The sequence below is a fragment of the Polyodon spathula genome, chromosome 4 (assembly GCF_017654505.1).
Source record: "Polyodon spathula isolate WHYD16114869_AA chromosome 4, ASM1765450v1, whole genome shotgun sequence".
Taxonomy (NCBI): domain Eukaryota; kingdom Metazoa; phylum Chordata; class Actinopteri; order Acipenseriformes; family Polyodontidae; genus Polyodon; species Polyodon spathula.
The window spans coordinates 28,690,681-28,705,136 of NC_054537.1; the positions used below are offsets into that span (position 1 = coordinate 28,690,681).

The 14,456-nt window shown below is 34.8% G+C and overlaps 1 protein-coding gene across 4 annotated transcripts in view; it reads right to left on the minus strand.

The window, feature by feature from the left end:
• LOC121314375 (V-type proton ATPase subunit H) overlaps positions 1–14,456 on the minus strand; it is a 78,532-nt gene that overhangs the window by 43,130 nt on the left and 20,946 nt on the right. For 3 of the 4 annotated variants that reach the window (XM_041247560.1, XM_041247562.1, XM_041247561.1), the window contains exons 6-9: positions 13,932–14,036; positions 13,235–13,282; positions 11,375–11,472; positions 10,693–10,885 (exon numbers count right to left, since the gene is read on the minus strand). In XM_041247560.1, coding sequence (XP_041103494.1) covers positions 10,693–10,885; positions 11,375–11,472; positions 13,235–13,282; positions 13,932–14,036 — 444 coding nt within the window. The remainder of the gene's footprint in view (positions 1–10,692; positions 10,886–11,374; positions 11,473–13,234; positions 13,283–13,931; positions 14,037–14,456) is intronic. The other variant, XM_041247563.1, reaches the window with a different exon arrangement.

Below are 14,456 nucleotides of genomic sequence, written 5' to 3' on the forward strand. Positions count from 1 at the left end.
TGTAAGGTACCATACCTTCTATTAACTGAAGAACCTGTGGCTTGCGTCATTTACGCACACTGCTACTAATTGAACTACACATGGAAACGGATCAATGCACATTTTATAATGGGTCTAAAACAGTAACAACTCAGCTCTTACCAGAACAGAATGGGTTCAGTTGCAGATAAAAAAAAAAAAAAAGGTGCATGCTTGGGAATTCTGTTTGATTTTTTTTACATGCAATCACTTCACGTAACTGCCATGTTTAAACATAAAAGAAAAGAAGCAAGGAAGGGATTAATATAATTACTGTACTGTTAAAAAGCTGTAACAAGATTTTTTTCACAGATCGACAAAGTCCGTTTGTGTTTGTGTGCACACACTTTATTGTTGTTTCTGCCTCGGGTTAACACACATTGTGCAAAAAAAAAAAACCCCAAAAAACAAACAAAAACCTGATTACAAACACTTCGGCATAGACTGAGAAAGCACAGTACGTGCTTTTTGGAAAGGTATTCTGTTAAATACGTGCAGTTCTGTACTTTGGTGTTTTACACACACTGATGCACCTGACATTGTAGTTGCTTTTGGGGCATTATAAATTAAAAATGTAGAACAATGACTCCTCTCTGTGATACGATATTTATACATATCCGAAGAACCCCTGGAAAATATTATAATCGTTTAGGAAAAGCTCTACTGCATTGAAACATTAACATGAGCATTTATAGCGTAGAACTACAACAAAATAGTGTTTAGCTTATGTTGTAATATTCCTCTATTTTGAGCAATGCTTTAGGTTTGTTGGTGCAATTTGAACATTAAACTTGTTTTAAGCAACTTTCCTGCGCAATTGTAAACACTCTATGGATTATAATGGCAGTTCATACAGGTGCAGTCATTATGGTTACCCCTGACAACGTGATTCTGTAGATTTACGGTACGTTGCCACTGCGTTGGTCTTGTTAAGCATCTTTCTGACCGCTAGAGGGCTATACCTAGTTAGAAGCTACTTTGACTATAGATTAATAGCAGGGCAGAGGTCACTTGCTAAAACTAATGAATAACACAAGAGCAAAGCTAACTTCTAGTAAATTTTGTGCAAGGAAATAGCTAGGGGTCTACTTAAATCGCGTTAAATTGACTTATTTTTCATGGGAAGGTTGCGGAATAAAATTAGGATTTCATGGAAATTTCGCGGACCTGTTTAAACATTAAATAAACCCAAGAAGACAGTATTTGAGAACACTATAAAGCCTAAAAACAGTGATACTTGCTTTCTTACTAAAACAGAGTGCTGTCATTTCTTAAAGGCAAGAATGCAGTACCCCCCTACAGTTGAGTTGCCCATACATTGAGACTGCACGCTCTGCAGCCACTGAATTGGATGAAAGTTAAGACAAAGCATTGCCAAGTTATACAGATGTGGAAATCGATTAGAAACAGCCCAAAAACGTCTTTATCCAAGGCTATCTATCATACTTTAATAAAGACAATGTATGCAGCATGTTCGTTGTCATGTAATTTGTCCCATCCAATAATTTATTTTATTAGTAGAAAGTCAAAACAAAAAAAAAACGTGGCTATTCGGGTCTAAAATTCCAACTGCGAAAAAGTAAGCAGCAGGTTGAGGCGAGGTGGCTGTGCTAGATCATTGTGGTACTGATTTAACTTGCCGACAGGAATACTTTTTGTTTGCGCTGACTTTCCAGTTTAGTTTCTGAAAGCTTTTTATTTTACGTTCTGTTCAGCAGCCTCTGTAGTAGCCTTTTGTTTAATGTGTGATTCTGAAACTAAATAGCGGTCAATCGTATTTTCTCCAAAGACACATTAAGATATGCAAAACAATTACTTCCATCTGCATGTACAGTTTCTTTGGGAAATATCTTGAAACGATCATAAGCTGAAATATATTTGCCTTTTTTGTCGTCCACTTCTATTTTACCTCCAGTACTGAAAACTAGATTTTAGCAACCTAAATGAAAACAATGCAGCACCAACTTTGTCCCACCCCCTACTGCACAGTACAGGTCACAAAAAAGCAGTATAGACGCACTGATAGGCTGATTAAAACTCTGTTGTCATTTGAACAGTAAACAACAACTTTAACCACTTCGGAGATTTTTTTTTTGTAAATGTTATTTGTGGGTGTTTTTTGTTTGTTTATTTTTTGCTTAAGTGCAATGCACACGGGATGGCGAAGGAATTAAAAAGGGCTATCTACAGAAGGAAGATACATAGTTTGCTTCGTGCAGTAGTTCATTTAAACAAGGTTTCTTTTTTTTGTCCTCTCTGTACTTGTCCGGTATACATTGGCACCTAAAAGAGGTGAATTTCGTGGTGAACCCTCAATTTCACGATTTCCGCGAAATCGCAATTTAGGTAGACCCCTAGCAATAGCCCAAAATAAACTGTACAGTAGCATATATATGTAAGTTAAAGCATGCATTTTCTTAAGAAATGGATACATGCATTATGCAAGTGAAGGTGGTTTTACGTTTTTCCTAATTATAAAAAAGTTGTCTTTTTTTTTTTTTTTTTTTTAAGAAATCCAAAATAAACCACAGGCTACTAAAACCATTCCACAAATATTTGCTTATATCAGTAATAGCTAATAAAACAAAATTCGCCTACAGTTTGACATGTAAAAACAGAATTTGATTTATTTTCCCAGGACATTTGGCAGCTTTACCTTAAAAAAAACAAACATGACAATTGATTTTACCCTATACATTTATTAAAATAATGAAATTACACATGATTTTTGCATTGCTTATATTTTTTACAACATATACTTGGTTTATGTGTACATGTGTAAAACTCAAGTAATTTGATGAGCCAAGCAACAAATCGCTAGGGGGTCAATTGGCAGGTGATCACTGTGATTCTGTGTCACCAAGAAAATAAATCAGAGCATTGGATACAACGATGCCATGATAAATAATTTTAGAACTTAAAATTGCAGCAGCCTAAAGCAATGCATCAAAGTAAAGGGGATATATTAACATCCACACCTATAAACACTCATTTTAAAGATAAATGGACTGATGTACTATGATGGGCCAGTCACAGTGCGAACATATTGCAGTTTGCATTTTCATTACAATTCGCAAAGTGCACATTTTGTACTGAGAAAAAATATGTTAATGAAGAGAGCTGCAATATACCAATTTAAATATTATTTGCATCATCCTAGCGAGAGTTGTGCAACATTTTTTCAAACAAAACAGCGGCAGTTGAGTTGTGGTTTGCTGCAGTAGAGGGTGCCTGAAGGATAACATCTATACATGCAAGGGTGCAAGAATCAAAATAAAAAAGTTTTTGTTAAATGTAAATGTCATCTTTACACTATATTCTGTTCCGTTTTCATTTTACTTATTTGAACACCGTCTTATATATATATATTTATATAATACATATTAATTTAGTAGAAATGTGTTTACATATGAATAAACTTGTGGCAGGAATTATATAATATATATATATATATATATATATATATATAAAAGGCAGTTTAATCCCATCAGATTCTATAGTGGGGCCCCAACCTTCACCCCCAAAAACCTTTTCATAATCATACAGTAGCTCCTTGCTAAACTGGATATGGTTGTCCGACATAAGGTGGTGTCAGGTTTAAAAACAATACAATAAAATCGAACACACAGTGCCAGCAACAATTGCGACAGCTTTAGTACATCTCACTATAATATTTGTGAGCCCTCATCTCCACCCACTTTTTGCGAATTTATGCAGGAACGTCCATAATTACATGTTGAATCACAAAGAAAAGCTGCTGCCGCAAAGCATTCCTTAAAAAGTCGCCAACAGCACTGCAAATGTTTAGTACATTTCACCCTAGACTTCTGACTTGTTTGCAACTATTGCGACAGGTGCAGAACTTTAGTACATCTACCCCAAAGTCTCTAGACCCTATAAATTACATTTTTTTAAGTAAAAATACATAGCTTATTCTTGTTGAAATATCATTTCAGTTTCCAAAGAATTTACTTTGGGGGACATAGAAAGTGCAATCCATGACCTTGAAGCAAATAAACTGAGGAAAAAAAAATGAACCATCAAAATACAGAAATTGCACAAGCAAAGAAAAAAATGTAACTGTCTAGAATAGACATTTAAAATGTATTTTATTGTAGAAAGAAAGGATTTTCCTTTGAAAAATGGAACTAATAAAACGTAAGACATAAGGGTCATTGATCTAGTAATGTCCCCTGGTTATGCAGTTTCCTTTGGGTTAAATACAATTTAAATAAGCAATCATGAAGGCAAAGCAGGGGGTGCAATTAACATGAGGATGCTTGATAAAGCAATAAATAAAACAGAGTGATTGCTGGGTCGAGTGCTGTCCAACTGATGCAAAGGATTGATAGAATGATCAATTCATGGTACGAGCACTGCAAAGCAATGCTGTCTGCAAGAATCGGATGGGATTTTTCAAAGTCCCCAGTTCCTTTCACATCTTGCCTGCCAAGACAAATTTCCTCATAAGTAATTTGTATTTTATATGCGAGTATTGATGTTATTCAAACGATTCTATTCTAACGCAATGTAATGATTCTGACTCACTGGTGGATAACCAGGAATCAAAGGTGTGCAAAATGTTAAAACGTAATAATAAATAGGACAGCCAGCACATGACTTCAGTAGAGTTAGAGTAGCAACATTATTATATATGGAGTTACACTTTTTTTTTTTTTTTTTTTTTTTTCACATTTGACATTATAGAATTTTTGCACTGGGGGGGATCGTTCAAACCAAAGTGTTGACTTGTAGAATACGTTATATAAAATTCACACTGATATTAAGTCAAATATTAAAAGTAACAGATTTACACCTGGGATCTTTCTTTAGTGGTTTTCAAGTAAAGTAAAAGTAAAGATTAGAAACCTTACCATAAGTTCACTTCAACTTTCATCTTACTTGAGTGTAAATGTACATGCCCTTATTTGGAGCAGTCCTTGGAAGCAGTACTGCAGACTCTACAGATTGAGCAGACGTGACACCCAGGTAATGGTCAACCATACGGATTGGTATAATTTGCCAAATAAACTGAACAAACAGTTACTTGATTTTAGGCCTAGAAGAGCCGTCAGCTTTATGGACAGCAGCAATCAGCACAAATTCAAGTAGATTTTACATCAACTGGAATGTCGAATCAATACCACTGACCCTCACATAGGTGTCACCATTGCTTGCTGTAATCCAAATAATCACATAATAGCCCAACTATGGATAACTAGACAGCTTCCAATACTCCCAATGATGATACATCCTCTAGCTTGTACTAAAGGTACTTATCAAGCTCCATGACAACTGGATGGTTAATGATTTTTTTGCTTTGTATTTTAAGCAGTTGCTCCTAAAGTGGCACCCATCAATCTGATTGGGCAAACAATTGCTTTGGTCAAAGAGCCATTGGCCCCCAAGGCAAAAAGTTTCTGTAGCCCTGCATTTATTGGAAATAAAACCGACTAGTAAAAGACTTATCTTGTCATGTCCATATTGCTGTTGAAAAGCAGACTGAAGCCTTCAGTCTTTGTTGAGATGAGACGCTGTAACCCCCTGTGACGAAGTGCCCGCCCCTGTGTGTATTTTCTGTTATACGTTGTGTGTTGTGTGTTTTAATGTTGGTGTATAGTCATTGGTACACGGGATATTAACGGGTCTGTGTAACACGAGTGTTTAAAATGTATATTTGCATTTAGGCACGAGGATTGCACAGCACTTCACGTGCAAGTAAAACGTAATTTGTGAGCACGGGGAATTGCACTTTATTAATTCACATGCAGTTGTACTGAGACTCCAATTGAATGATTGATTACCAGTCGAGTCTCAGTACAGCTGCATAAAAGCAGCTTGTTTTCACACTCAGGGTTGTGTGTTCGGTGAGTGGAGAACAGGATAGGAGACGGAGGTAATAGTGAATAATTGTAAGAATAATAGTTAAAATATCTGCTCACCCAGTTTTGTGTAGTGTTAGTCCGTTTTTGTTTGTCTATTTATTTTGGTGAATGTGCCGTGTCCTGTTTGTTACAATGTTTATTTTCTGTGCTGTTTATTTATTAAAGGCTGAGCGAAAGCATTCGCTCAGCTCCACCAAACTCCACCTCTCTTGTTGTTTTATTTCCTGTCTGTGGTCTGACGCCACCCACTCCGGCCATCTTTGTGACACCCCCATACATTAATGGGATAGAGCACCTTCCAATACCAGTAATAAGCATACATATGTAATACATGTACCGTAGCAGTCCTGCTGCAGTTTCTTTAATGAGACAATTAAGTTGTTTTTTAGCTTTCAGACGGTTAGCACTGCCACCAAGATCAAAATGTGAGAGGGATTGGGGAAAAACCTACAACTTTCAATACAAGTGTATAAGCCATGAACATTACTGTAGCTGCTATTTCTGTTGTATTGTTTACATTTAATGTGTTGTTGCATATTTGTACTGTTTTTTTTTTTTTTTTTTTTTTAATCTGTATTTGTTGACAAAATAGAACCATTTGATAAGCATAATAACCCACATCAGGAAATATTAAATATCAGAATTCACAAAGCAACACAGTGGTCTTTTTGACACTGCTGCATTCACTTATGAGCTGAAGCTTTCTAATCAGTTTTTCACATTATAAAACCTTTATCCAATTACATAATTTAGTTAAAATGCATTCTCTACACTGCTGCTTTCTGTAGAAATACCAATTCACCAGTAAAATATATTTGATCTTTTAAACCATTAAATGAATGAAGACCAATTTATATCAAATACCAAATGCAAACATAACTATGCAAACTAGAGTGGTGCAGCATATTTAAGAACATGTAAAAAAAAAAAAAAAAAAAAAAAAACAGATTCAATTTCTTGTCATTCGTTTCTAGAACTACTATTTCAAAGAGTTAGGTGTAACTAAAATGTCTAATTTATTGGCAGATCCAAATACCAATCACCCAACAAATAACAACCCACTCTTTTTACTGTAATAATGTTAATAAGGAGAGCAATAAATCGTAACTGGGAGAAAACATCAGCAGGATTGATAGTCAGTTACAGGATAGCTAGCTCACTGAAATAGTCCCGAAAGATTTATGGAGAAATAAGATAAATGTATGGGTCAAAGTACTGAAGTCTGACTCATTTTTTCATAGATGGGTTGCAGTGCTGTAGCAAACATGTCTGACTTATTGCAAAATAATAAGGACTTTGCTGTTCAAATAAATAAATAAACAAACAAACAAACATTAAAAGCTGAACGTAAAAAAAGCACATGTAAACTAGCATACATGAATTAAGTCATGATCGTTAAAATAGACTAACAAATGCAAACAAACAAACAAACATTAAAAGCTGAACGTAAAAAAAGCACATGTAAACTAGCATACATGAATTAAGTCATGATCGTTAAAATAGACTAACACTGCAAATCTAAATGTTAAAATCGTGAGTGAGTGCAGGATGCGCCCTATAGCCTGGATGTCGCCGGTTCAAGTCTGGGCTATTCCACTGCCGACCATGGATGGGAGTTCCCAGCAGGTAGTGCTCAATTGGCTGAGCGTCGCCGGGGGGGAGGGCCTAGGTAAGCAAGGGTGTCTTGTCTGTTAGCTGCCCGGGAGCTGCGTTGTCCTCCGACGCTGTAGCTCCTGGGTGGCTGGATGGTGAATCCGCAGTGTGTAAAGAAGCGGTCGGCTGACGGCACACGCGTCGGAGCACATCATGTTCGTCTTTGCCCTCCCGAGTCAGCGCAGGGGTGGTAGCGGTGAGTAATAACTGGGCATTTCAAATTGGGAGAAAATAACAAACTGGCAAAGGACTAAATTTTAAAAAAATAAAAATAAATAAATAAAATTGCAAATGAAAAAGAGTTCTGTGTGATATGTGAGATTAATATATTTGCATTGTGCTGCTAGAGTGAATCTCATGGGACGGCAAAAAGACAAGCACTTCTTCAGAAATGCCTCACTTAAACAGATTAAAGTTTTAAAGTTGCGACTTTCTGTTATGTGGAATGTAATAAACAAGAAGCAAAACAGTGAATTTTTCTCCCCTTCATTTTACAATGTCATTTCAACATTTGTTTTATTTAAAGTTGTGAACAGGCTGGATGGTGGTGACGTTACACCCGGAAGAACACACTTGTGTTCTGAAATGTGAATTGTGCCGGTTTATTGCAAAATAAAAGAGTTGAACAAAACACAAAAACACTTTGTAAAACAAAACGGTGTGATGGCCAAAACAGATCAGATCAAGTCAGCATGCCTAGCAATTGTTATTTCCTCCATTTTAATTCTCTCCTCTCCACACCCATTCTCCACTCAAAACCACACAACCCCGAGTGCACCTATATACATACAGAGTTGTGCCGGGATTCAGTTACTAATTAATTATTCACTTAAATCCCAGCACGTGAACTAATTTGCACACTCCCCGTGCTCACATACTAATACACATTTTACTTGCACGTGAAGTGATTATGCAATCCCTGTGCTAAATACATATTACAACACTCATGCTACATAACCCAATTTATTTATTTATATTCCGTGCACCACTATATCCACATATAAAACAGACAACATGAAACACAACACATACAACATAAAACACAAAATATGCACAGAAGCTGGGGCCCCCCGTCACAGAATTGTTTAAAGTTAAATTTCAGTTTTCGTTTGCTTGTTCAGAAACAAAAAGACACAAGTAAACCTCATGTTATTACTTTATTAAAAACGTGTCTATGGCCATTGTTTATTGCGAGGAAACAGCTATGGCAAAGAATGAACAAAAAGTAAAAAATTACATAAAATGTGGTGTCAACTTTATAATAATAATTTTTATTTTTATATAGCGCCTTTCATAGTGGTCCACCATCACAAAGCGCTATGGTTGTTTAATACTGTTTACATTTTATGTCCAAAAGGAAAGCATTTGAATTAATCTCACAAATCCTGACTAATGTAACTATTGTACTAAATTCAGCAACTTTTTCTATAATATTGCCATATAATCCAGGCACAACATGCTTTGAAATAAATGGTAACTGGCAGATTTAAAAGATTAAAAAAAAAAAAAAAAAAAAAATGGATGAAATAAACAAAACCTGTTATTACTCGGCCTAAGCTTCGAATTTACTCGGCCTACTTCTGAATTATCTTCTCCAACGCATAATGTAGGCTTGAGGTGTGTATCCTAGCAACGCGATAACCTAAAAGCAGCGCACTCACATTCAAGGTTTTAATGCAAACCGACAACAGGAGACTTAAAACTGGGTATAAATTTGATGCATCGATTCACCAATATGTAAAATTTAAGTACAGATGACACATAATCGATGCATCGATTAATTGTTGCACCCTAATTAAATGCAATACTAAATATACTATTATTTCTAAATGCTTCCAGTATACTGTAGTATATATTCTAGGAAGCACTCATTTATAATTTTGGAATGTATGAAAAAATGCAACACCTTATAAAATAACACTCTAATAAAATGTGCAAGTGTATTCTTCCATTACATTAACATTCTATTTGAACTGGAGGAGAAAATTGCAGGTTCACTAACAAACACTTCCACAAATCAATGGCTACAAGTATAACAGAATGCACACACTTTTAGCAGATATAAGGGTATACTAAGACGTAATTTCTCCCTTTCATCATCTGCATAATCATCGCCCCCATCATCCCCTTACCACTGTCTGTTTAACCTTAAACAAAATTGATTTACAACTATATCAATAAAAAGGTCCAGCTTGCTTGCTTGCATGGCTGCAGTCCCACAAAGGGCATAAATTGTATTACCATCAAGCTGTATCTAAAAAGAAACCTACGCTGGTCACCACAATGCAAGGAGATTTTGATCTTTAGCTGCACTTCAAATAAAGAAAAGAAAAAAAATACAATATATCCTTGCTTGTTTGCTACAAATATTATTTTATTTTTCTAAGGCAGAGGTGGGTATTAAAAAAAATGAAAAGGAAGTCCAGAGTTAATAGAGACTCCAGCAGCTGCCATACAATATTAATTCAGTCACAAAATAGCTTATGAGAAAAAAAGTATTTCACACTAGAATTAATAAAAGGTTTAAGACCAATGCCATAACAGAGTGGTTCCAATACACCTTAATCCCAGGTAACATTTTATAATCCCAAACATCTAATTGCATTCATTCTCAGCAGTGGCAGATCTATAATGCAAGGTTCTACCAACAAGAGTATTCTCCAAAGGGTGATAAATTGCCCCATTAAATAACATTGCCTCATACAATAAAATGCAGTTAATTAGTTTCTATCACGCTTTTTCAAATCAAATTATTACATTTCTGTGGGTAAAAAATAAATCAGCTTTACCTCTCAAATATGTTCATAACTCCTGGTCTAGTTCCACAAACGCAGGTATTAATTGGACTTGTAATTGGAATCACAAATATAAGATTATTAGGCCTACAGTTTAGTTCCTCGTCTACCTGAGGGAGCTGTGGGTGTTGTGGTTAAATATGCTAATTTGAAAATTAATATTAGCACACTCAGCCAGAGTGGCCCCTAGACACATATACCTCATTCCAGTTCGTGCTGATAAATAAAGTTGTGCATTGAGTCATCTTCATCCAGTGACTATATATATATGTGCACTAAAATCCATAGAGACTCCTTGACCGCCCCATGACCTGCTTGATGCATGACAGAGAAACGCTTACCCTAAATCCTGCTAGGATTATTCTGGTTACTTTTTCTTTGACTGACTCTTGGAGGATGTCTGACAGAGCAGGGACCACATTGTATCGACGGAGGAATTCACACATCTGAGGGCTGAATGCCAACAGCCAGATACAGAAGACCATCTGATACTGGAGCTGAAATCCACACTTATTGCTCAGAACTGCCATTATGCTGAAAAAAAAAAAGAGACACATATCTTTAAGTTTCATGAAACAAACATTTAACACACTTAATTCAAGGTCACATATCTTACCATTCTTACAAAAAGGTTTAAAAATGTACCATGACCTCTACAGACAAAATAAATACTAAAAACATCCACTTAGAAACTGCTTCATCAAAAAAATGACCCACAACCCTTTTTAAGCATGTGATTCATGATATGTAATTGGAAAAACAAATAAGGAACTGTAGGTGACGGGTACATTCTCTTAGTTTTCAAAGTTTTTTAAACAAGAGGCATCCTCCACCATATTTTTCACATTATTACTAACATCTTTGGAAAGTACGAGACATTTCATCTGGAATACAATTTGGACATTTTAAAGAAAACATGTTTCTCTGTCAATTCCCATAAAAGTATGGCTATAAATGTATCATTCAGCACTTGTATTACACCTAGGATTGGTTTAATCACAAATACAGGGGTTACCTACTTACCAATTGACGCCATCAGCTTCAACCCATGCAAAACGGTACTCATTAACCCTAAGCATCAACTGTAAACACCCAGCAACACACTGCACATACTGGGAACTCTGAAAATCAAGAGGCAATTAATTAAAATGCAGTAACAATTATTTACAGAATGAAAAATCCACTCACAAAAACATGAAACCTTAAGTGCATGAAAAGTATGGGATTCTAAATAATACATTTTTTAAAAGTTCCAGCAGCAAAAGGTTAATGTAGTAAAAACCCAGAAATGGAACTGAACAAAGAGAATCATAGAATGCAGCTGTGTATCTCATATTTCTCTATAGCAAAGAAACACAGATTTAACTTGACATCAATACTAGGGGTATAATGATACACTAATGTACGATACATATGACAGTCTTGAGGACTACTCGTATGATGCATAATAAGATCAAACAATTATTTAACAAGACCATTTTGTTTAAAAAACAAGGAGTGAAATGATAGGGGAAGTATGGCCATACCAACTATAAAACACACATATTCTCCATTTAAGAACCATTTGGTGATCTAAATTGAGCTACATTATGCTTTTGGTCTTGTAAATCACAACAAACATAGCTCTACTACAATTCATCCATGCACAATGAATCATTACACCTCTACTCAAAAACAGTAATATTTTGTAAGAGCACATACAATTTAGCATACAGGATTTACTACAAATATGATGTCATTACCTCAGGTTTACAAATATGAGGCTTGGACACAGTGGCATCAGCTTTGTAAAAATGACTGGCATGAAATAGTTAAGATTTCTTGTACGATACCCACAATCTAACTTGACCTATAAAAATCACAGAATACAGTTGTGTGCAAAGCAAATTAATATATATATAATGTGTTTTAAATTAAATTTAAAAGCTTCTACAACTAACAAAATAGTTCCAAATCATCTTACCTAATTGGTGATGCAATCACTATGTAGGTTTCACCTGTACCTACTTGTAAGACGTTCTTATTGTAAATGCAATTTGATTATAGTTTTTACAAAAAAAAAAAGTGTGCTTATGAATACATACTTTTGACCTGCTCTTTCAAGACCTTCTACAATATTATATTAGCAGAAAAGCCACGAAAATGAGGAACACAGTGGCTTTACAATTTGGTTTAAATTTCAGACTCCAGCAATAATTCTGGAGCACACTTCATGAATCGTACCACGATTAAATCAATATTGAAAGCAAAGACCATGAACACCAACTTGATATGTGTAAGTAAATTATGCAAGAACAGCAGTGCAGGTGTACTGTGTTCTCTGCACTATACTCAACTATGCTCCAAATTACATTTAATCCTGCAAGGTATACGTAGCTTAAAGGAAAGCTTAATCCACCATAAATGCAAACCTTTAGATAGATATATAAACTGACATATATTGTTGTAATATTAAAACATGACTTTAAAAAGTCAACTTTCTTTAAAGCAACCCCAAGCTAAATCCAAAATAATCCAATCTTAAATGTACAGTAAATTCTTACAAATAATGAAATTGTTTTTGCCAGTACAGACGTGTTGTAATAAAGCAATGGTGTATCCTACTCTACCCACACTTGATTTCAGGTCGAAACAAAATCTGATTTTAAATTAGCTCAGTGCTGAAACACCAAATGCATTTTAAGCACTTGTTAAAAGCTGACAGATGCAATATACTATCAAAATGATATAACACTGTAATGGTTGCTAGCAGCCATTTTAAAATCTACGGTAGAGCTATATTTTACAGTCAATAAAGAAGATACTTAAATATACAGTATTGCCACTGTGTACTCTGTCCCATTTATATTTTATCAAAAAGCTTTAGGAAGTTTAAGTACTTACATCACTTGGGGAAACTGTTCCTATTTCAGTACCTGCAACACGCAGTTTCTAACGACAAATAAAAAAGTATGGGTGAAAAAACGAAAATGTGCTTATATACGTGAAGTACCAGACATACATTTTTACTACACATAAAGCCTACAATAAGGAGAACTACTGTTGCTAAAATATGAATTATGTCTCAGTGTTAATGATTTACTTCATAATACCAGAATTGTGTAGTTGTACATTACCTACTGAGCACAATCAAATGTGGCTTGATTGGTCTTAATATATTTATAAATGTTTCCAGTATGATACAATTACTTGTCAAACCTTAATGTTTGTATTGTAGTAATTACAAAATGATAGCTATAACAGACACAATAAATGTATTGGCAACAGTAGGTTACATCCCCATTTATAGTAAAAAAATATTATATTCTTGTAAGACTTACATTTATGACTAGTACTTTACATTATACACATACACACACAGGGTGATTAGAAAGTAAGTTTACCACATGAGATACTATGCATTGATGTGGTAAAGTTACTTTCTAATCACCCTGTGTATGTAAATATGCAGCACATTTTAAATAAGAAAAAAAAAATGATTAAAAAAATGACTGAAACACAGAAATGAAAACGAAATGCCAAAAGGAAGTTTGTGTTATTTATTTTTATTTTTTAATACAGTACAAGGAAAAAAAAATACCTGGGAGCTTAACTGAGTTTTAATCCAGTTGAAGTAGTAATTGAGATCACTACCTTCCATCAGTTCCCTTCCCCAGGCTGCCAGTTTTGCAATAATTCTTGCAGCCTGGAATACAGAAATTAGAAAAACAGATCAATCATGCAGTTTTTTACAAGAGTTATTGTACAGTACACACATAACACTATGTAACACAATTTTTGTTCCTGGGTAGTAAGTGTTATTTCCTAATTGCTTATGCCTCAAAAGTATAGAAAATGGCTATTATTCCCCACAAACTTTGCTTTTGTGACCAGGACAGTGATAATTCAAAATATCACTATTTCCAATGGGAAAACGGGCAAATGTGTGTCTTTTCATTCACATAAAGTCAGAAAAAAACATATGAATCCAAATTAACATGTATTTATACTAAAGTCATACAAAAATGACTACAAAAGATTTAGAAGCGAATAGTCGAGAGTTACGATTATACTGTAAATTTACATTTTTCATATCACACTCTTTTTCATTTGTCATTTTTGAAAC